Source organism: Genypterus blacodes, unplaced genomic scaffold (assembly GCF_046128005.1).
Source record: "Genypterus blacodes isolate CSIRO-AG114 ecotype Tasmania unplaced genomic scaffold, CSIRO-AGI_Gbla_v1 ptg000332l_1, whole genome shotgun sequence".
In the NCBI taxonomy this organism is placed as follows: Eukaryota; Metazoa; Chordata; class Actinopteri; order Ophidiiformes; family Ophidiidae; genus Genypterus; species Genypterus blacodes.
Genome location: NW_027467117.1, coordinates 415,169 through 437,165, shown reverse-complemented (window position 1 = coordinate 437,165; position 21,997 = coordinate 415,169). Strand labels below are relative to the sequence as shown.

The 21,997-nt window shown below is 50.0% G+C and overlaps 3 protein-coding genes across 3 annotated transcripts; 1 reads left to right on the top strand and 2 right to left on the bottom strand.

Annotated features, from left to right (window-relative positions):
• The first annotated feature begins 8,418 nt into the window (after positions 1 to 8,418).
• psma1 (proteasome 20S subunit alpha 1) lies at positions 8,419 to 11,306 on the top strand. The gene is made up of 10 exons (XM_076137696.1): positions 8,419 to 8,530; positions 9,410 to 9,454; positions 9,556 to 9,657; positions 9,831 to 9,934; positions 10,031 to 10,119; positions 10,277 to 10,347; positions 10,446 to 10,575; positions 10,684 to 10,763; positions 10,864 to 10,968; positions 11,051 to 11,306. The coding sequence occupies exons 1-10, from the start codon at positions 8,528 to 8,530 to the stop codon at positions 11,111 to 11,113; spliced, it is 792 nt and encodes a 263-aa protein (XP_075993811.1). The 5' UTR covers positions 8,419 to 8,527; the 3' UTR covers positions 11,114 to 11,306.
• A 141-nt stretch (positions 11,307 to 11,447) lies between these two features.
• ric3b (RIC3 acetylcholine receptor chaperone b) lies at positions 11,448 to 14,221 on the bottom strand. The gene is made up of 6 exons (XM_076137695.1): positions 13,969 to 14,221; positions 13,302 to 13,528; positions 13,095 to 13,173; positions 12,916 to 13,009; positions 12,679 to 12,809; positions 11,448 to 12,579 (listed from the first exon to the last, which is right to left on the bottom strand). The coding sequence occupies exons 1-6, from the start codon at positions 14,087 to 14,089 to the stop codon at positions 12,146 to 12,148; spliced, it is 1,086 nt and encodes a 361-aa protein (XP_075993810.1). The 5' UTR covers positions 14,090 to 14,221; the 3' UTR covers positions 11,448 to 12,145.
• Positions 14,222 to 14,469: 248 nt separating this feature from the next.
• LOC142988506 (rhombotin-1-like) lies at positions 14,470 to 21,997 on the bottom strand. The gene is made up of 5 exons (XM_076137699.1): positions 21,360 to 21,997; positions 20,807 to 21,020; positions 17,253 to 17,378; positions 16,807 to 16,915; positions 14,470 to 15,046 (listed from the first exon to the last, which is right to left on the bottom strand). The coding sequence occupies exons 1-4, from the start codon at positions 21,379 to 21,381 to the stop codon at positions 16,810 to 16,812; spliced, it is 468 nt and encodes a 155-aa protein (XP_075993814.1). The 5' UTR covers positions 21,382 to 21,997; the 3' UTR covers positions 14,470 to 15,046; positions 16,807 to 16,809.

Genomic DNA, 21,997 nt, shown 5'->3' with positions numbered 1-21,997 from the left:
GCAACATGTCCTGCTTCTCTCAGAGGGATGAGCTCATCGCTTTGCACGTTAGAGACACAAAAGCGTTCACATCAGTCAGCTAACCGCACCCATTCGCTTTCAATCAGAACACACACACACACACGCACACACACACAGAGTCTAAATGAAGTCTGGCCTGGGCTCAGTGTGTGTGTGTGTGTGTGTATGTGTGTGTGACAGCTTCCTCTCCCTCTGCAGCGCCGCATCAAAGTGCTTGGACTCCATGAAGTGATGGCACAGATAGTCCAGTAATGATCACTGCCTCGCACACACACACACACACACACACACACACACACACACACACACACACACACACACAGAGAGTCAACCAGTCGTCCTCAGCAAACACAGATCGATGGTCGGCCTCTGACACGAGCTGCCTCTCTAAAGCAATTACACAACTGTTTGTTGCGGTGCGCCGTCAATTCACTTCCTTTTCATTAGCGTGCGTCTGTGTGTACAGTAGGGTCGTGTGTGTGTGTGTGTGTGTGTACACAATGGGCAGAATGAATGGATGAGTGTGTGTGTGTGTGTGTTATACTGTATGTCAGAGGAAGAGTGAGGGAGAGGAGGGAGGAGTTGCGGCTCCTTGTCTGCGTCATAGAGGAACCCCATTAGACAGGATGAGCCTTTTAGTGCTATTGAGCCACGCGACTCGCCCATGTCACACACTAAATCACAGCTGAATGGAGCCGCCCGGGGATCTAAAGCCTCACTGAAGCTCCCAAACCTCCAGGCTCTGCTACCTGCACCGGCTGGACACACACACACACACACACCCAGAGAGAGAGAGAAACACACGCAAACACACACAAAAGACAGAAACTAGAAAGTCAACAACAACAGAGAGGAACCGTGTTGTACCGAAATCCATACGAGAGAACAGATTCTCTGAGAGTGTGAGTCACTGTGTGTGTGTGTGTGTGTGTGTGTGTGTGTGTGTGTGTGTGTGTGTGTGTGTGTGTGATAGGTGAACTCTGTGGTCGTTCACCTGAACACTGAGTTGTATTTGTGAGTTCCTGAGTGAGACTGAGCAGCAAAGTCACGTCTGTTTGAATGTTAACGTGTGTGAGCGTATTTGCAGTGTGTGTTCAGTGTGTATGTGTGTGTGTGTGTGTGTGTTGGACAGCGTGGGTGAACCTTACGGGTCATCTGCGTCACGCTTCACCCGAGGGAGCCGCGCCAAAAAAGTTTCCCTCCAACGCTGAAACAACTTTGCAGCCTGAAGTCGATAGTGTAACCTTTCAAGCCGGGCCTCCCCCTCTCTCCCCCTCCCTCTTCCTCCTCCTCTTCCTCCTCCCCCTCCCTCCTCGGCCCCCCCTGGCCCCCCTGAACCCCCCAGCCACACGCCCACCCGGCTCACAGTTATTACCGGGGACACAGAGGAGCTGTGCTGTTCCCTGATGACGCAGACGTTGCTGTGTGTCGTCCTGAGGGCTCGGTTCTGTTGGGCCTTTCAAGCCAAACATCAGACTGAGACACACACACCAGCCGCCTCACTGCTGTGTGTGTGTGTGTGTGTGTGTGAGCCTGCCTATGATTGGAAGCTAATGATGCGGCTGGTTTGTAGATGTGTAGGTGTTTCTCTTCACACACACGCACACACACACACACATCATCAATCTGTATGAACGTAATCCCAGGGCAGAGAGGTTCTGGGTTCAAAGCCCCTGGTGCTGCTGCCTGTGTGCAGCTCCTGTGTTCTCCCTCCTGTTTACACGGGTTTCCTCAGATTACACAATTTACACACACGCACACACATGCCATTAAAAACAGTGAGAGACGAAGAGAGGGAGAGGAAGAGGAAGAGTGAGGAAGAGTGAGTTTGACCCTCTTGTATGTTAAGCATCTGTTGTATTTCCCTGTGTTTCCTTCTTGTTTGTGTTTGGACCTTCATCTCGTTCTTCATCTTGTTCTGTATCCAGTTCTTTTGCTCCCGTCCTCTTCCAGGCCCCGGGCCAGAGTTTGGGCCCCCGCAGCATCTTTCCAGGCTCTCTACGTTCCACAGACGCCGTTAATAAGACGTGGACATCAGCAGCAGCAGCAGCCTCGCCGTGCACAATGAGACACGTCGGGTTTGGCACAGTGCTCCATTTTCCTAAACGACTCCACTCCACCCACGCTAAACCATTAGGCTGAAGTTGGCTTCATATTGGATATTGGATTCAGTAGATGTGTAGGTGTGTGTGTGTGTGTGTGTGTGTTTCTCTCTCACTAACTTGTAAAGAGAATAATTTAAGACAGATTCATGTCTGCGTTAGGATCCACAGGACACGAAGAACAATTTACAAACAACTGGACTCAATATCTGCTAAATGACGGAAAGGAAATAAAGTTCAGGCTCATTCTGTGGAGGTTGATGAAAGACAGGAAGTCAGTAAGTGAAGAAGAAGAAGAAGGAGAAGAAGGAAAAGAAGAAGGAGAAGAAGGAGGAGGAGAAGACGAGGAAGGAGGAGGAGAAGAAGAAAAAGAAGAAGAAAGAGTCGTTCTTTAAATGATGACGTTCAGTTTCCGTCAGTAGGAGGCGCTACAGAGCACTCCGTTTGTTTCCTATCTGGAAATAATGAGGAATTCAGGAAATTTGTCAAAAATCGTGTCAAAGCTCCATGATGTAACTTTTTGAAGGTCCTTTAAAGGACGAGGGGCGTCTGTGGGACGGAAGGCGAGCGGCGGCCAGATCTGAGAAAATCTATCAAACCTGTCTGTGTGTCACTCTGTGTGTGAGAGACGAGATCACCAAGGAGACAGAGAGTTTATTTACATCTGACAAAGTTACACTCTGAGGTGAAACACGTTTGTATGAAGCAGACACACACACACACACACACACACACACACACACACACACACGCTGTGAAGGACAGGGACACGTAGAGACACGACTCCCCCGTCTCTCATGCCGCATCATGATGTGGCACTGATCTACGTACAGGAACCATAACTCAGCCCGGAGTGTTGATGGGGTCACAGCGGGCCGATACCATCTCCATTCAGCGCCGGGCATCTGGGTCTGCGAGGGCCCGGCTCATCCGGATAAATCACTTCCTGCAGAGAGAGGAAGGGGAACCAGCACTTAAGTCATTAGGCCACCAGCCGCCTGCTGTAATGCCTCTCCATCTTTAAATCTAATCAGCCGCTCGCCACCACAAAGGAGACTCGCCACCTGATTAAATGCAAGTTCAGCTAGCAAAGCGGTGTCGCTGTGTGCTTCTGCCCCTCTGGGAGTCCGGGCGGCGTGTTGAAACACCTGAGGCTGGAGAGTTCCACGCCACGAGAGGGGAGGAGCCTGAGTGGAAGATAAACAAACAGCAGAGGAGAGGAGAGAAGGTCAGGAGGACGTTCAGAGACCAAGCTGCTGAAGGGTCAGGTCAACACGCCAGGGGGCCGCCGCCCCCCTGCGTCCGCTCCTGATCCTCCTCAGACATCAGGAGGATTACAGGTGATCCTCATCAGTCGGGGGCCTTCATCAGTGCTTCATCATCTTCCTCCCTCGCCTCTTACTCCTCTGCCTCCATTCACCAAAAAGAAGAAACCTCTCACCAATCGATACGGAGACACTTACACAACGACACTGACGGGGGTTTGAGTTCCCGAAAGTGCCGGCCGGATCTCCTCCTCCTCCTCCTCCTCCTCCTCCTCCTCTTCATCATGATTACACAGGAACAAATGAAGTGAGTGCAGCAGCAGGAGGAGGATGGAGGGATTGGATCTGAGCGGAGCAACGTTTCCCTGCCAGCTCTGTGAAATCAAACCCAAACAGATTCACTGTCACTCAGGATGACCTCATCATCAAACCTGTGAGGGGGGAGGAGCCTGACCTCTGTGACATCACAGGGGTCAGTTTGGGTCAGAGGTGGAGGTGAAATATGTTGTGTGTGTTTTCAGTGTGTGTGTGTGTGTGTGTGTGTTTGTGTGTGTGCGCGCGTGTGTGTGTGTGTGTGTGTCTGCTTGAATCCCCCTGCTTCCCCCCCTCAGAGCCGGAGTGACTCAGGCCGCTTGCCTGTCAGAAGCTGGGCACAGTGGAGTCGTTTCCTCTGAAGTATCTAAAGAAGAACTTGGCTCTCCGCTTTGGAAACTTTTCAGATTCAATCACACTTGATCAACTTGGCTCCAGGCCCACGGTATTTATAGAAAGTTAAACGTTATGCGGTTATTAAACCTGGAGCCGACCCAAGAGCCCGCCTTCAATTCTGCCTCTGCAGCAAAGCTCAGGAGGAAAGATCTGGACGAAGACGAAGACGAAGACGAAGACGCTCAAGCTTCAGTTTGGCTGAGGAGGAAATCACTTCATCAGACAAATACCAACATCTGAAGGCTGAAAACGACTGATCGAATGAGTCCAAGTTGATTTAGCTGTGCAGTGTTCAGGTTTCTGGTCAAAGACGACCTCTGACCTCTGACCTCTGACCTCCTGGTCCTGTAGCAGCGTCAGACTCCTGGTGTGAGACTGAACCGGGCCTTTCCTCCACTCAGTGAGACCGTTGCTGCATGTTTCCTTTAATCATGAAAGCCGTTACTGTGAGGTGATGAAGAGGCCATTAGTGAGGTGAGCCGGAGCGTCCAGGTCTCCAGAGCATCCCCGCTCTGGACCGCTCTGTACTGCCAGAACACACACGGCTCCAAACCGGGCCTGACCTTAAATCTTCAATCTTCGCCTGGTTGTTTAAAAAAAAACAGCTCAAACTTCCTTTCCATCTAAATTGTTAAGAAAAATGAGAACAACAACAGAAGTGTGCGTCCGTCTGGAGTCGCTCAGGCGTGAGGCTCAAGCAGCATGAATACCAGAGGAAGTGAACCTTTGCTGTGAGCAGGAGTCCCCGTGTGTGTGTGTGTGTGTGTGTGTGTGTGTGTGTGTGTGTCCTCAGAGGCTCCCTGCATATTGATTGGCGGGGCCTGGCTGTCGTGCTCGTCGCTCTGTAAACCATGATCCGCTCTGTCACAACGTCAGGATCAATCACAACACGGAGATCACAGAGCAAACGGCCCTCACCGCTCAATCAGCGGACTGAACCGCCGGCCTCCGCTGGAGTCGAGCTCTGAGTTCACTTTAAGCGTGACAATCAAAGGTCACACCGCAGGAAGTGTTTATCACAGGGACGCTTCAGTTTCATCTGACCAAAAAGCTTCACAAACAAAACCTCAGATACCTCAAGCTCCATGCTGCAGGCCGCCACAGGCCAGGACATCAGGCTGCACGTCAGGACAGAAACCCTGCAGGACCCGGGGCTCCGTGAGGACCCGGGGCTCCTTGTTGTCGGTGGTCGGTGCGTAGTTATGAAACAATCCATCATATTCACGAGCACCAGGTTTTGCAATCTGCAAAGTGCCCAGCAGTGACGGCCATCAGAGTGAGACTGTGGTGGAGTTAAAGGTGGAAGAGGAAGAAGAAGAAGAAGAAGAAGATGGAACAAAGTAGAGATAAGTTAAGATAAGTTAAGTAGGAACCCTTCAAAGGTTCATCAAGGAGCAGAGGTGACTTCCTGTGTGTGAGTGACAATCAGATGGCGTCCCAGCTGACGCATCAGACGGCAGATTGACTTCCTTCAGACGCGGTGGTCGTCATCAAAGTGAAGCCTGTGACTCATGAAATCAAGCTAAAAGCCTCAACAGCGAGTCACCTGACATCTGCTGCAAAGAGTGACGCCGTCTGTCCGCTTCCAATCAATGCTGAGGTTTCAGGTTGATTTGTGTAAGCTGACACAGTGTGTTGTGTGTGTGTGTGTGTGTGTGTGTGTGTGTGTGTGTGTGTGTGTGTGTGTGTGTGTGTGTGTGTGTGTGCGTGTGTGTGTGTGTGTGTGTGTGTGTGTGTGTGTGTGTCTGTGTGTGTGTGTGTGTGTCTGTGTGTGTGTGTGTGTGTGTGTGTCTGTGTGTGTGTGTGTCTGTCTGTGTGTCTGTGTGTCTGTGTGTGTGCGTGTGTGTGAGGCCTACATTTATTGTGCGTCTCTAAACCTTTGGCTCATCATATTTATCTGTTTTACTTGTTTTCATTCTTCACCTCCAGTTCTCCAACAGGTGTGTGTGTGTGTGTGTGTGTGTGTTCATGCTGACACCAGGGGTTCTGCTCATTCTGGGTGTTTCCCAGCATAAAGGCAATAAAATGCTGCCTAATGTCATCATGACTGAAATCAGCTTTCTCCTCAATGTTCTTCATCCAGAGACCAGAGACAGGAAGCTGATTAGAGCTCATCACTGAAGAGCAAACGCCTACGTGTGTGTGTGTGTGTGTGTGTGTGTGTGTGTGTGTGTGTGTGTGTGTGTGTGTGTGGTCTGTCTAGCTGCTCTAGTGCTCCTTATTGTCCTGCATGTGTGAAATGCTGTGTAAGCGTTTTGGTCGGCGAAGTGACGGCAACCTCACGATGTCTGCAAGACTCAAACACTCTGACGCAGCCTGAGTGACGACACACACACACACACACACACACACACACAGTGTTCAGACTCATAAAGCTTGTCGGGGGGGTTAAGATGGCTCCCTGCTGCTTTGTATGCAGCTGGTGACCTCTGACCTGTGATGTAGCAGGAGAGCTGGCAGCTTAGTGCAGCCCTGAGGAAGACGCCACCTCTGCTGCCCATTTGTGTTTACCAGCTCAACCACAGCCCTGAGCCTTTAAAGCAGCAGGACGATGGAAGCTGGGGAGAATCCAGCCACTTTGGATCTTAATCTAATTCCACACAGACTTACTTACTTAAGATATTTGATGACGCGTTGTCATCATTCACAAAAGTGATGACATGCAGCTCAGGTAGAGATAAGGAGCGGCTGTAGAGCGGCAGGTGGCGGAGAGGAGCGACTGTGTGTCTGCAGGCTGAACATGTTGTGTTGTTGTCACTACAGCAGTCTGAGAGAGTGAGACTGAGTGGAAACCATGAATGAACACTCTCCCTCTCTCTTCCCCTCCATCAGACGCCTCAGGCTCCCTCTGCCCCGCCGCCACACGCCAGCAGCGACTCCTCTCTGTGGCTTGGACGCTCTGCACAGTGACTCAGGCTGCTTTTCCATTTGAAAAATTAAACAGGGGGCCGTTTGGCAGAGTCAAATGAGGCCCCCAGGTGAAACACGCTGAGCTCAGCACAGCCTCTACAATTTCAATCACAAAGGAGCAGGTTGGCGCGCTGCTGATGTAATGGCCGCCCGCCGCGCTGCCGCTGCCTTGGCAGAGGAGGAGAACTCGTCAGCACAGCCTTACTCATTCATCTCCCCGCCGGATCAAGGGTACATCAGATATCATTAACAGAGAAAGAGACCGCCTTAAACCAGACGCACGGCTGGACATGAGGCTGTCTGCGGCGCCGCTCTATGTGGATCGCTGTGCGTGGATCGCTGTGCGTGGATCGCTCTATCACACAACTGTAGAACAAAAGGAAAGGAGGGGTTCGTAATGAATGCGTAGGACTCAGAGATCACAGTCCAGTGTGTGTGTGTGTGTGTGTGTGTGCCAGGCAGCAGCTCATCAATAATCTCAGCTGTCAGCCTCGTGTCACCTGTAGAGATATTCCACTATCATAAAAAGAACATAACATAACATAACATAGCTGCTCATTCATTCTCTATTCTGGTTCCTTCCATTAAGAGCAGAGCTTTGATTTACAGCAGTGAGGCGCTGAGGCCTCTGGAGGGTTTGTTCTGTTTCATGTTGTAACTGATTATTGTTGGGAGGGGGTTAACATTATGTTCACCTCAATCTATTTTTTACAACTTAGATCATTGAACTTTAAAGTTCATGTAGGTTCAATGTCTTTTAAAGCAGAATCAGAGCCCCGTCCATTCTCTACATGTGTCCCTACACACACACGTCTGAATTTGTGATTGATTCAGTATTGATTGAAGTGTTCTGAGGCACAAAGATAACATTTGTGAATGTATAGAATGATGGAAACAGGTGGAACATGAACACATGAACTTCCCTGCAGTTTTTTTTTTATTTAAACTGAAACAAATAGACATATTTTCATAAATATCCGCATCTGTTATCAATGTAATAATAATTCATGAAGTTTATATTTGGTTTCAACGCGTCGCTCTGTGTTGCTTCTTCGTGTTTGCGCCCGCAGTGACTTCTGGTTTACTGCTGCCATCTAGTGTCCATGTGTTTGCATTACATCAGTGTGGCCAGGGCGGGAGGAGCAGAAACGCGTCTTCTTTTAGAAAACTGTGAGGTTCATTATTATTATCATTATCTCGTTACGTAGAATAATAACCCCATTTTTATTTGAAAATGTTTTAATTGTGTACCTTTTGTTTTTGTGTGTTTTTTTAAAAGTAGGTGTATTTTCCCCTCCAATCTCCAATGTAATATTCTCATTCCGTTCACAATTTCTTTTTTATTCCTTTTTACATATCGTGTCAACATGTCGTGGTTACAATAACTGAACGTTTTGTTTGGCGTTGTCCAGCTCGATCGCTCCGTGCTCGGGGATCTACTCGCTCCCCTGACGCGTCCAGGAAACTAAATCGAGCCGGAATCGCAATTCATGCCGAGCAGCGACAGATTGAGAGGCAGAGATGGTGAGTATGAATGAAAAGACACAACTATCTCATCATTTCATGTTATATCAGATTGTTACACCGCGGATAAGTGAAGTAGCGACACGTTACAGCGGCGACCGCTCAGAAAGCAGAGATGAAAGAAAGCACATGAAGCTAACGTTAGCTAGCAAAGTTTGACTGCACTGTGAGTAAGCAAAACCCGCAGCTGCTAGCTATTAGCTGCTAGCTGCACCGGCGGAGTGACGTGTCTGTCCGTTAAACGGTTTAACGCTGAGACCCGCAGGTCGCCTTTAAGATGGAGGAACACATTATTACTCTACCGTGTGTTAGTTTAGCGCCAAAGAAGTCACCACGACCTGCTGGGTGTGTTACCGGGCTAACGCGCTGTAGCTACCGGCTAACAGGTTAGCCAACAAGGGCTACGTTAGCATCAGTTTGCGTTGATAGTTTTTACTTTCGGTTCCTTCGCTGAGTGAACACACAGAACAACATGGCGCTGGTTAAAGTGTACACCGCTCCGCGTCTGGGCCCTGCAGCTACAGAGGCCCCGGTGAGGAGGCTGAGGTGTGTTTCCTCCTTCATCCATTGGTACGGATCAACCTGTGCGTCCTCCTGTGTGTCTGCGGGGATGGCGGTGTGATTGTGTGTGTGTGTATGAGTGTGTGATGATGGCCGTCAGAGGCTCCAGATGTCCTCCTGGTTCAGGGTTCGGGTTCATCATTTATTTAGTGGTAATTGAACGCCTCAGTTGAGCAGAGAGCAGCCGGTACGTGAACGCAGCACAGTAACACACAGGAGTCATGCAGGATAACTACGTGAGTTCAGCTCTGACGGGCTTATAAAAGACTTACTCTGTTTGTTTTCTCTCCTAAGTCTGCTTTGTTTTTGTATTTCTAGTTCCGCAATCAGTACGACAATGACGTCACCGTGTGGAGCCCGCAGGTCAGTGAGCTTTACTGTTTAAATGTCATAAAGCTTAGATAACTCTTCATTGTTACAAGTTGCCTGAGTGTGTGTTGACGTGTGTGTGTGTTGTGTTCCAGGGGCGTATCCATCAGATCGAGTACGCCATGGAGGCGGTGAAGCAGGGATCAGCCACCGTGGGACTCAAGTCCACCACACACGCAGTCCTGGTGGCTCTGAAGGTACAAACACACTCACTCACACACACTCAAACAAACTGTGTGTGTTTGTTTTTCATATGCTGACTATTACTGAATCACATCTATGTTCAGTTCATCACAAACACAGACTCGATAGTCGAGTAGTTCAAATAGTGTCTGACTGTGTGTCTGTCTGTCTGTCTGTCTGTCTGCAGAGAGCCCAGTCTGAACTTGCCGCCCATCAGAAGAAGATCCTCAACGTGGACAACCACATCGGCATCTCCATCGCCGGACTGACGGCCGACGCCAGACTGCTGTGGTGAGAAGAAAGGAAGATCAAAGATGGAGAGGAAGAAGGAGAGATAACACACACACACACACTCACTCTCTCTCTCTCTCTCTCTCTCCCCCACAGTAACTTCATGCGTCAGGAGTGTCTGGACTCTCGTTTCGTCTTCGACAGACCTCTTCCTGCCTCTCGCCTGGTTTCCCTTGTTGGCAGCAGTATCCTGACCTGGACGTTCACTTAGAAAGTCGTCTTGTCGTTCTTTGTGTTGCATTATAACTCGACCTGCCTGCTTTAGAGGCTCTGTTGAGTTCTGCTCTTCTTCCTCTCTGTGTGATGAACCAGACTGAAGTTGATCCTTGACAGAGACTTCAGAAACCCAGATCCCGACACAGAGGTATGGACGGAGGCCCTATGGGGTCGGCCTCCTCGTCGCAGGATACGATGTGAGTGTTCTTTATCTAACACCTTCAGTCTGTGTGTCTGTCCCTCAGCACCCTGACCCTCTGTCTCTCTGTCTGTCTGTGTCTCTGTCGTCTCTCAGGACATGGGACCTCACATCTATCAGACCTGTCCATCAGCAAACTACTTTGACTGTAAAGCCATGTCCATCGGAGCTCGCTCCCAGTCTGCACGTACCTACCTGGAGAGATGCATGGACAAGTTCTCTGACTGTGAGGACACACACACACACACACACACACATACACACACACACACCGCAGTATACTGTCTAACCAAACTGAACTGAGTCAGTAAATGTGATCTCCCTGTTCCCTCAGGTAATCTGAATGATCTGGTCCAACATGGCCTCCGAGCTCTCAGAGAAACTCTCCCAGCCGAGCAGGACCTCACCACCAAGGTAACCCCGCCCCCCCCTCATGTGACCCTGGTGTGAGGCATTGATGTTGCGGTTCACTTTGGAGTTGTGTGACTATAAATCTGACTCCTCCCTCTTTCAGAACGTTTCCGTTGGCATCGTGGGAAAGGAGATGGAGTTCACCATCTACGACGATGACGAGGTGGCTTCCTTCCTGGAGGGTCTAGAGGAGCGGCCACAGAGAAAGGTACGGCTCAGTCTCACCTTCACACCTTAAACGTCCTGCGCCTGGCGTCCGCTTACGTTTGTTTTCTGCTCTTGCGTCTCAGGTCGCCCCGCCTGCAGACGAGCCCGCGGCCGCCGACGCCCCCGATGAGCCGATGGAGCACTGAGGCACCGAGGCCCGGTGTGTTAGATCTGTTAGACCCCCGGTCCAAACCCACACTCAGCAGGTCGCTCTCTGCTGCTGTGAGGTTCCTGCTTTACTCTTCATCCTGACAGGCTCAGCCAACATCGCGTCAACGTGTTGCTTTTGTATTCGTCAAGTAACAATTATACAAGAAATAAACTCCTTTTTTGACTTATGATGGTGTGTGTGTGTGTGTGTGTGTGTGTGTGTGTGTGTGTGTGTGTGTGTGTGTGTGTGTGTGTGTGTGTGTGTGTGTGTGTGTGTGTGTGTGTGTGTGTGTGTGTGTGTGTGTGTGTGTGTGTGTGTGTGTGTGAGAAGAAGCGAGCTGAGGACCCAGAAAGCTTCACCTTTATTTCAGTTCTTTACAGTATTCTTGTTTTCACTCAGGTGATTTTCTGCACAGTGAAGAAATAAACGGCGTTCAGGAAATAAAAAACCTTGAAACGCTTAAAGACTTGAAGACGACAGGAATGTAAAGATCAAAGTGCCACAGACGCTCTGCAGAGGCTTCACTCGTGTAAATAAATACATTTAAACACAAACTCTTTATTAAAATGGGACTTAAAGATGACGTCATACTTAATCAGTTTGAAAATTCATAATCCTTAACAGCTGACAGACAAAAGGCACAGCAAAGCCCATTTAACCTCAACCACCGTCTGGAACTAAACTACACACACACACACACACACACACCGGGGTTAGCCCCTGGTGTGTGTGTGTGTAATTTGTAGTGTGTGTCAGGTGTGTGTTGCCAGGTTGTGGTCTGATCCCAGCCCAGCCGCTCCTCTGTGTGTGTGTGTGCGTGTCTGTGTGTGTGTAGCTTTGTGTCTCTGTGTTCTGGTGTGTTTGCAGTTTGTTTGACCTCAGTGAACTAAACGGTGCTCAGTATCAAAGTGTTGGTGAATCTCAACATAAAGGATCCCGGTCACTTCTATGCGGTTGCCAGGTTTCATGCTACTGTCTGTCTGGCTGATCAGACTTGAAGGAGGCGTGTGTGCGGTCCCGTGTAGAGTCAGTGAGAGTCTTTCCTCGCTCTCCTCTTCTTGTTCCTCCGCCTGACGTGGCCGCTCGTCTCTGCCGGCTGGGCGAAGGTCTCCATCTTCTCCTGTTCCATCACTGAGGTCATCTCCAGCGTGAGCTCCAGCTCCTGCAGAACCCCGGCCAGGTCCTCATCTGGGATGCCCAGGTTGATGCCACCCTGCCCCTCCTCCTCCTCTCCTTCTCTCTCCTTCACACCCACCTCTCCCTCCGCTCCCACAGCAGCAGCTTTATGAAGCTCCTCTAACCTCTGCTCCTCCTCTCCTCCTCCAGTCAGGTCCTCAGGAGTCTCAGCACAGTCGGCTTCTGTCGTCTCAGCCTCGCCCTCTGGCTGTGGGTCGCCCTTGTCTCCGTGGTGATGACAACAGTGGGAACGTTCCCATTGCTGATGAGGCTCCTCAGGATAATCTGAGGGAAGAGACTTTAATGTAACGTTTCCTACACAGGGAGGAAGAGTGAACATGAACGTCTGCCTGCTTCTGTCTGTGGTGCACAGTGTTCCTCTACCTTCCCAGTGGCTCTGAGTCTTCTTCTCTGGGTCCAGGCCCTCCACCATCTGGCCCTCCTGCATCACCCGGGTGATCTCTGTCAGCTGCTGCAGCAGACTCTCCTCCTGGTCGGCCATCACTCCCTTCACCCTGACACACAGAGACACAGAGCTCAGTCAGTCAGGTAGGAGCCACATGTTGGTCTTTGGTGTGTGAAGCTGTGGATGCGCGCACACACACTCACACACACACTCACCTGTCAGGACTGTGCTGGGCGTTGGACACGATGTTCTCCATCACCAGCTCAGTTTCCCTCAGCTTCTCCTGCAGCTGAGCCAGTTCAAAATCAGCTGAGACAGACAGAGAAGAAGAGTTAGATGAAGATGAAGAACGTCCTGTAAACACAGATATGTGTGACGTCTGCACGATACTCACTGATCTTTCTCTTCATGTTCTCTGATCTGACAGAAGGAAACCTGTTCTCCGTGGGCTGCTTGTTCCCCTTGGATGTGATCTGAGACAGAGACCAGAAGGAATCAGTGTGTGTGTGTGTGTGTGTGTGTGTGTGTGTGTGTGTGTGTGTTTGTGTGTGTGTGTGTGTGTGTGTGTGTGTATGTATGTATGTATGTGTGTATGTCTAACCTTGAACAGGATGTAGAGGATGTACATCAAGATTCCAAAGCCGTACACAGGGATGATTTGGCCCGCCAGGTTGGACTTGCCCCCCGTTCCCGCTCCTGTTCCGGCCCCCTTGGCTCTTGCGATGGCTTCTGTGTTGTGGGCCCTGGAGAACTGGGAGCCGGCCGCCCTCTGCCCTCTGGGCTCAGGAGCCGACTGACGGTGCATCAGAGGAGGATAACGCCCTGCTCCTGAAAGAGAAAGACATGGATTCACTCTAAACAGAAGAAGACATTTAGAAGCTATTACATTACAGTGTCATCAAACTGGAAAAGAAATAAGAATAAGAAGCGTGTAATTTGAATATTCCACCTAAATTTATAAAAATAAATATATATAAATAGACTCAAAGTTCAGGATGAATAAGAATATGTTTGATAAGAAATTGAAAAATAAATGAATTGATCTAATTTGTTCATTCAAGGTAATAAGGGTTCAAGACGGTGAATCTGGCGCCCCCCATAGGGAAGAAACTAACTGCGCGGCTCTAACGGTGAAAAAGGAGCGACATCCTCATCTTCAGAGTGTCACGGACACGCGAAACAACGTTTACATCAACAAGTCCAAGCTAACGAGCACTGAGCACCGGGGGACGTTTCTACAGAGAGAGAAGCCGTGAGAGGCGACGCACCGTCCGGCCGCTCCGCAGCATCCTTCCGCCCCCGGGATAAGAGCGTCTTAGGCAGCAGCAGAGCCACGCACAGCAGCAGGCACGTAGTCAGAGTCACCTTCTGGAATGTTGACATCGCCATGTTGACAGGTCAGAGGTCACTTCACTACAGAGAGTACCTGAGGTGGTGAGGAGGGAAGAGGACGCAGGCCGGGGGACGCCGCTCCGCATCCATTAGAGCACTTCCTTGTTGATGGTTGGGCTACCGGAAGTGTACTGTAGATGCAATGTGCTACTTTTACCACTGGGTGTCGCCACAGTTCTATCTGAGGACTTGTGATGCAGACGTATGGGAAACGTTTTCTCTTCTGAAATGACGTTTTCTTCTAACTAGACAGCTCCGAAGCGTCACATTGTTTTCTCCCTTCTTCAATCCTCCTCGAAGTAAAACTAAATGCCGTTATTTCACTTATCATCAGTGTTTACTCTGTGCTGAAATAACAGACAGAGTCTCTGTTTAGGTTAATATTCACTTTATTCAGGCAAGAAACAACTCAGATTGAAAGCAAAGGTGGAGCCAGAGTCCAAGTCACGTTGATCCAGCGGTGAGAAGATGAAGGAGGAGCAGTAAATCATCCTCAGCTGCAAAGTGGAGCCAAACAATAAGTGGAGATAAAGTGGGGCTTCATCTCAGTGATGACAGCAGGGTTTATATCAGAGAGGATCGATGACCTGTGGCTGTTCTGTTTGGACAGACGGGCTAAACTCCGCCCATCCACTGTGTCCAGCAGAGAGAAACGAGCTCTAAAAATAATTTGCAGATACATGCTTTGTCCTTATAAAATGTCCTCATAATCATTCCATATTCCATATTTGTAGAGCGGGGGCGCCGGTTCATCTGATCAGAGAGGCAGAGAGGCCGTCTGGAGAGGAAGGAGAAGAAGCTACGCAGCTCCTTTAGAGTCCAAACAGACGGCTCTTCTGCGGGCTTCACCTCACCAAAGTGGCCTTCATAGTCAAACTGGCACACACACACACACACACCCACACGCACATGCACACACACACACACACACACACCAGCTGCTCTGCTTCTGACCTGAAACACACAAATGTATCGAACAGCTCTGAAATGGTGTAAGAACAAGTTTCACTCTAAATATTTCTTCCATTTTAAAATTTCAGATCAAAATCCTTGATAGAGTCCTAATAAATATTTCAGTAAGTCAACAGCATTTTCAGAAAAGTAATTTCTCATTTAGGAATGAAACTCCTTCCCAAGAAGCTCCTGTAGCTTCAAACTCCTGCTTTGTGTACATGTGAGTGTTTCTACACCTTATAATCCATGTAAAGTTTATTTCAGCATGTGAAAACACCTGCAGGGGGCGCTGTCACGTGACCCATCCCGGGTTCCAACGGACTAAAGCCGCTGCTCCACCTTGGAGGCCCTCATCCCTCTCTCGTCCTGAGGTAAGGCTCCACTTCCCTGTGTTGTGCTAGCTTAATGTAGCAGTTAGCCGCTCGTATTTATGCAAACTCTTAGACAAAACTTTAAACAAAAACTCAAACCTATTCCAACATCAACAAAGCTATTAGCGTCCTCGCAGCATGATGAAGATTTACAGCCTGTGGAAGCCAGAAAGCCTTCGCTCTCGTCCTTTTATCAAATTACAAAGTGGGAGCCAGATTTCTATAGTAGGCTCTAAAGTTTCCTGCGCTCCAAACCAAACACACGTATGACGCACACATGTCAGACATGTCAGACGTGTCTCATCCCTCAGCAGAGTTAACGATTAAACCGAGCACAATCTGCTGTTTGTTTAGGATATACACTTTAAAAAGTACCAAAGCCAAACATGTACTTCCTGTTCTCCAGCTCCAGCCAAGCTAAATGTCCTCTAGAGGGCGCTGTGTGTGTGTAAGGAGCTGTAGCTGCGTGCTAACCGCGGCTCAGGCTGCTGTGTGTGTGGATGTTTTTGGATCTGGAGCCTTCAGAAGTGTGGATTCTGTGGTATTTTTCTGCTTTTGCTTTCAACCTTCGCCACACACACACACACGCACACACTGAGCCTGTTTGTGGGCCGCCGTCCTCCCTAAAGACGCCGCTGAGCCGTCACTCCTCGGTGCTGTTGATGGGCAGTGAGAGGTAACTATTTCAAAAATGCCATAATTGGACAAATGGCGTGCGTCTGGTGTGACGTTTATGAGGCCGAGCTGCTAAGTTTAACGTTCCTGCTGCTGGACTTGAAAGGGGGAAGTGTTGGAGTTCCATTTAGTTTCATTTCCCTCCCTTTTATAGTTTAATACACTCCAGCTTTGTGGTGATCAGTGTCAGAGTTGGAAAGCTTGAGGTCGAGGTTTGTGGAAACGGCCCTGAAAGCTGCGTTCTGATTGGTCGTTTACTTCCACTTCTGTCACTCGCCGTGCTTTATGGGACAGTAGAAGAAGAAGAAACATGTTTTTGCAGGTTAAAGGATAGCAGACCCTACATGTTGCTCTATATTTGTCCCTTTTAACAGAGCTGCAGCTCAGCCTCACATCTGACTTCCATCTTTACACGTCTGCTACATATTTATGCCTCTGCTGCGTTTCCCATCACGAGATTTGGTTTCATTGCCTGTCCTCAAATGGGGACGTCAGGTTTGTGACTTATGTTCCCCCGAATGCAGAGCGCTAAGTAACGCGGGAGATAACGTGGCGTTACGACATCAGCTGGCGCGTCTCGCTGCTCGTGTCAGCGCTTCCTGGTCTGAGGTCTCACAGCCTCATATGGTCACAGGCGGGATGAGACCCTGAGCTCATCTGTGTCCCGTCCAGATATCCGGGCGCATGGTTTGGTTCAGCCTGTCAGGATCTTACCTTTCATTGAGCCGGCCGCTCCGCGCTGCCGTTAAGATGGCCGCCTTCGTAGTCCAGCTGGCACAGGATCATGTTGTTCTTAAGGAAGAACTTGTCTCCCACGCAAAATCTGCAGCGGAGAAATAAAAAATATGGAAGTGGGACTGAGTTTCAGTGGAGTTGAAGTGAATGATTGTGTCCCAGAGGAGCGTGATAATCAGAAGATTAATCCTGCATGATTGCTGTCTGCTTAGAGACCCCAGTCATATATAAAGACTTTAACCCCTGGAGACTTTGTACAATGTGGGGATTGTGGTAAATTTCCGCAGTTTCTGATTACAACACGTTGGTAAAAGGCTCCTAATGAGCTCTGAGCTCACTGCTGCACCTTCCAGAGCTCAATTATGCACCTCCCAGATATGTGGACTGAATTTGATCTCCCTGGCTAATTGGTCCCCTAATCTTACCTCTGGCGGCAGAGCTGACAGGCGAAGCAGTCTAAGTGGTAGACGTTGTCCCGAGCTCTCATCACCATCTCAAAGGCAGGGATCAGTTTACTGCAGGCGGCACAGTTCCCTGTCACCCCGAAGAGCCTGCACAGGGACGCCAGGGGACAGAGAGGGACAGAGAGAGACAGAGAGGGACAGAGAGGGACAGAGAGGGACAGAAAGAGAGAGAGACATAGAGTTAGAGAGTAAGAGGGACAGAGGGACAGACGGACAGAAAGGCAGAGGGACAGAAAGGCAGAGGGACAGAGAGGCAGAGGGACAGAAAGGCAGAGGGACAGAGGGAGAGAGAGGCAGAGGGACAGAAAGGCACAGGGACAGAAAGGCAGAGGGACAGAAAGGCAGAGGGACAGAGAGACAGAGGGACAGAGAGACAGAGGGACAGAAAGGCAGAGGGACAGAGGGACAGAGTTAGAGAGGCAGAGGGACAGAAAGGCAGAGGGACAGAGAGGCCGAGAGGCAGAGAGGCAGAGGGACAGAGAGGCAGAGAGGCAGAGAGAGAGAAAGAGAGGCAGAGAGACAGAGAGACAGAGAGACAGAGAGACAGAAAGAACCTTAGCAGAGACTGTCAGCCACTGTCTGATTCACAAACAGCAACCTCTCCTTCCACCTGTGTGAGTGACACCAGACTCCCTCTGTAAGAGAGTGATGTTTCCAAAATGAAATCATCCAAATCTGAGCGACCTGGCAGATTTTCACCAGATCCTGAAGTTTAAAGTGAGTAATTGCGTGACAGAAGCCAAACAAAAGAGGAAAGCATCAAACACTTTCTTCTTCTCCTTCTCCTCTCAGATCACAGGACAGCGACCAGCTAACCATGGAAACGGCTGCAGACAAAACAAAGCTCAAAAGATGAATTCCTGCCTCAGACGCAGACTTTTACTGCGAGCACGCTGTCATCAAACGTTCAAAAGTGTCAAATGAAAGAAAGCTGATGCGATGGAGGAGGAATGTGCATGTCTGAGAAACAAAGGAGGCAAAATGGAAGAAACAGATGGGTTTGGGTTTGAAGGGAAGAATCAAACTACAGATCAGAACCGTTTGGCGTCCCTGCGGTTTGTTCAGCTTCATGTTCCGTGTTTAAGGGGCCTGATTTCTCTGCAGGAAATATAAAATCCTTCACTTGTTGCGAGTTGTGCAGCTGCCAGATGTTTACAGCTACAAAAAGCTTTCACTCATTCATCAGCAGCAGAGAGCAAAATTCTAAAAAAAAATGTTTAGAAAATGTCTCAGTTTTATTCAGATTTGCTCTTTTGTTGCAGAAACAGTTGGTTTCTGTCCCATAAAGACTTCACTTCCCTCCACAGGTCTGAAACCTGAGAGTTGAGCTTTAAACTTCCAGAGAACAAACCTGAGCTGAGCTGAAGGCCGGACCGGCTTCAGTTTGCTTCACCCCTCATTCACCTCTGAGAGAGGGAATAAAACAAACCCCCGACCGGGCGACACATAGGAAGATAAGTGGCTGATTACTCCCATATTCCACCACAGAGAGGGGGAGAGGGAGGGGGAGAGAGGGGGAGGGAGAGAGAGAGGGGGGGGGGGGGGGGGGGGGGGGGGGGGGGGGGGGGGGGGAGAGGGAGAGACTGAGAGAGAGGGGGGGGTAGAGAGACTGAAAGGTAGAGAGAGACAGAGTGAGAGTGAGAGACAGAGTGAGAGGGAGAGAGAGGGAGGGAGAGAGAGAGAAGGGGGTAGAGAGAGAGAAGGGGGCTGGAGAGAGAGGGAGAGCACGCTAAGCATGTGTAACCTCGCCGTCTCAGGCGACAAATGAAAACGTCATCGAGCGGGCGACCGAGTGGAGAACAAAAGCGTCCTGAGTCCTAATTAACAGAACGCTGGGATCTAACGAGCCTCAGCCTCAGCCTCAGCCTCAGCCTCAGCCTCAGCCTCAGTCACAGTCGGCACCTGGTGGGGTTTTTTTTCTTTCTCCTTAACGAGGGTACGAAGCTCAATGCTAATTCTCTACTAATGGTCCAATTAAAAGAAATCACATGGTTTTAATCCGGCTCTTCAAAGGCTTCAGCTCTGCACTCTGCAATGATGAGGAAAACAGGGGGCAATCTAGCCAATTTAACTGTCAAAAGGGGTTTTGGTCTCTTAAGAGCAGCGCGGCTAATGAGAGACTTAGCTGCAACCAAATCCATCTGGATCCTACATGAGAGCAACACATGAGTGCAGCAATGTGGCCCAGATCTCAGCAGAGTCCTCCTGCTGACCAGGGAGGCAGGGAGACGTCCAGACGGGAATGTCTCCGGTTTAAGTCTGCGTGTAAGCGGTGTCATCACGGTGTGAATGAACACGCTAACATGCACACGGATCCATACCTCTGACAGAGGATCTGGTTGCTGGTGTGATGGATCGCATCACTTCAGAGGCAGCGGTGTGTTTAAAGACTCCCTAAACATTTCTCTTTATCTCACAGCTTCACAGAGCGTTTGAAGCGTTTGAAGCGTCTTCACCGCCGTGTTTACATGGCGGCACCGTGCCAACTGAGCGCTGCAGCGCCGCTCGCTCTGGTGTTCACCAAAGCTTCATGTTTTCCATGATTCCTCTCTCATTCCAGTGTTAAGTAACTGCTAATGAAGCTGAGCACTGAAACGTTCTCTGATCTCTGGATGAACATGAAGCTTTGACCTGATTGGCTCAGGATCAAACTGATTAAGCTTCGTGTGTGTTTGTGCGCTTGTTTGGATCTCATGAACCCTTTAAACTACATAAGGCCAAGTAGAACTGCTTTGATCAAACATTTCATGATTAAGGGGACATCCAGGTTCACTGAAAGGCCAGAGCCCAGCACACTCTGGAGGGATAGAGGGGGGAAGTTACTGTCCTTACACCTTTAGCAGTGTTAGTTTCTTCCTCTTCCCTGCCTTTGCCCGCTAACACAGACTGAACTCTTCTCTGTGAAGGTTCCAGATGTATTACGTGCGATGCTGACTGCTCCGTTGAACAGGAACAACGCCTCCAGTTTAACAGCAGAATGTTTCCTCTCAGGCTGAAGTCGTTAACAGAGATCAGGAACCTAAAGCAGTGGTCTGACATCAGAGCGACCCTGAAGCAAAGACTGAACCAGGCCTGGAGTCACGTTCCATTTAGCTCATCGTCCCGCTCGTCTCTGTCTCTCAGCTGACCTGACTAACTTTCCTCTGGAGGAGCCACAGACCTGCTGAGCCCCTGAACGCATCACACGGCTGCTTCATCTTATCCACACATATATCTCCTCCTTATTTGTGCAGAGGAAACAGAGCTTTGTTTCAGTGAAGCACAGCTGTAACTAATGTTCATAATGGCTGCATTCCATTTAGGTGTGCCAAGGCCTTGTTTGTATTTGTGCTTGTCGGCTCACCTTCACGGAATGGAACCGTGCTGAATGTTATTAGTTACACCTGTGCCAGCGCGTCTGTGCTCCACTGGACCTCTGCAGTGGCTGCTGGGAGATTTGAGCTCAAGCTTACAAACCCCTCTGTCAACACCAGAGAGCTGAAACACACTCAGGGGGCACGGCGGCGCTGTCGTACCTCAGGTAGTCCCGGCGGCACAGGATGAGGTTGGCCCGGGTGTAGAGGGTGGATCCCACCCGGCCCAGGCGGCAGTCGCAGCAGGCGCACTTCAGACAGTCCTCGTGCCAGAACCGGTCCAGAGCCTGCAGCATGAAGCGGTCCCGGATCCTCCCGTTACAGCCGGCACAGCCCCGAGGCTTCTCTCGGGACTGGAGGGACACTAGAGACACGCCTGAGACGCCACGGGTCCAACAGAGGGGAGATAGGACACAAGGAGACACTTAGACTGATAAGAACAAACACATGACTTCACATGAGGTCATTGTTATGGTTTCAACCCTGCCGGTCATCAAGTTATGATCAATAAAGAAAACAGCGCTGTGATCAAAGTAAAGACTGATGTGAGACTGACACACAAAGTTTGTCAGTGCAGAACGGAACCGCCTCTATCTGCTCTATGTGCTGCTCTCTCTGCTCTCTCTGCTCTATGTGCTGCTCTGCTGGAGGCTCGGCAGGATCCCTCCCGCTCACAGCCGGAACAGGCGCTCACAGCCCGGCGGCTCGTACTCACTCTCCTCCGTGTCCAGCACCATCGTGGATCACTGCCGACACCGATCCGAGCGGAGGAAGAGTCCGGTCTGCGCTCTTCTTCCTCTCCGCTCTGCGTCCGACACAGACGAGCGGCGGAAACAAAACAACAACACGCACACACACACACACACACACACACACACACACACACACACACACACACACACACACACACACACACGCACACACACTCGTTTTCAGCAAACTTCAGCTGTGCTCCTCATGATTCCGGAGAAAGAGACACACGGAGCCGCGCAGCGTGAAGATGAAGAGGAGGAAACAGCGAGTGGAGGATGAAGACAGCGGCTCCTTCTGCTGTCTGTCACCTTGCCGGGAGGCGAGATGTCCTCAAACCAGGAGACCAGAGCTTTGTTGTCTCAGCTGCTGCCAGAGGACGAAGAGGAGGAAGAGGACGAAGAGGAGGAGGACATGACTGAAGCTGCTGCTGCTCCAACCAGACCAGCCCCGAGAATCTGCTCAGCCTGGACCTCCAGCCTCTCTCTCTCTCTCTCTCTCTCTCTCTCTCTCTCTCTCTCTCTCTCTCTCTCTCTCTCTCTCTCTCTCTCTCTCTCTCTCTCTCTCTCTCTCTCTCTCTCTCTCTCTCTCTCTCTCTCTCTC

What these genes read in the sequence shown, in the direction of transcription:
- LOC142988506 (XM_076137699.1), bottom strand. Translation starts at nt 21,381, where the DNA reads ATGGTGCTGGACACGGAGGAGA. An exon ending in GGTGCTGGACACGGAGGAGA is followed by an intron (nt 21,021 to 21,359) that starts GTGAGTACGAGC and finishes GTGGCGTCTCAG; the next exon opens with GCGTGTCTCTAGTGTCCCTC. An exon ending in TGCCGCCGGGACTACCTGAG is followed by an intron (nt 17,379 to 20,806) that starts GTACGACAGCGC and finishes GTCCCTGTGCAG; the next exon opens with GCTCTTCGGGGTGACAGGGA.
- psma1 (XM_076137696.1), top strand. An exon ending in GGTTTCCCTTGTTGGCAGCA is followed by an intron (nt 10,120 to 10,276) that starts GTATCCTGACCT and finishes CAGAGACTTCAG; the next exon opens with AAACCCAGATCCCGACACAG. An exon ending in CATGGACAAGTTCTCTGACT is followed by an intron (nt 10,576 to 10,683) that starts GTGAGGACACAC and finishes CTGTTCCCTCAG; the next exon opens with GTAATCTGAATGATCTGGTC.
- ric3b (XM_076137695.1), bottom strand. Translation starts at nt 14,089, where the DNA reads ATGGCGATGTCAACATTCCAGAAGGTGACTCTGACTACGTGCCTGCTG. An exon ending in TGCTGCGGAGCGGCCGGACG is followed by an intron (nt 13,529 to 13,968) that starts GTGCGTCGCCTC and finishes TTTCTCTTTCAG; the next exon opens with GAGCAGGGCGTTATCCTCCT. An exon ending in GACTCAGAGCCACTGGGAAG is followed by an intron (nt 12,580 to 12,678) that starts GTAGAGGAACAC and finishes CTCTTCCCTCAG; the next exon opens with ATTATCCTGAGGAGCCTCAT.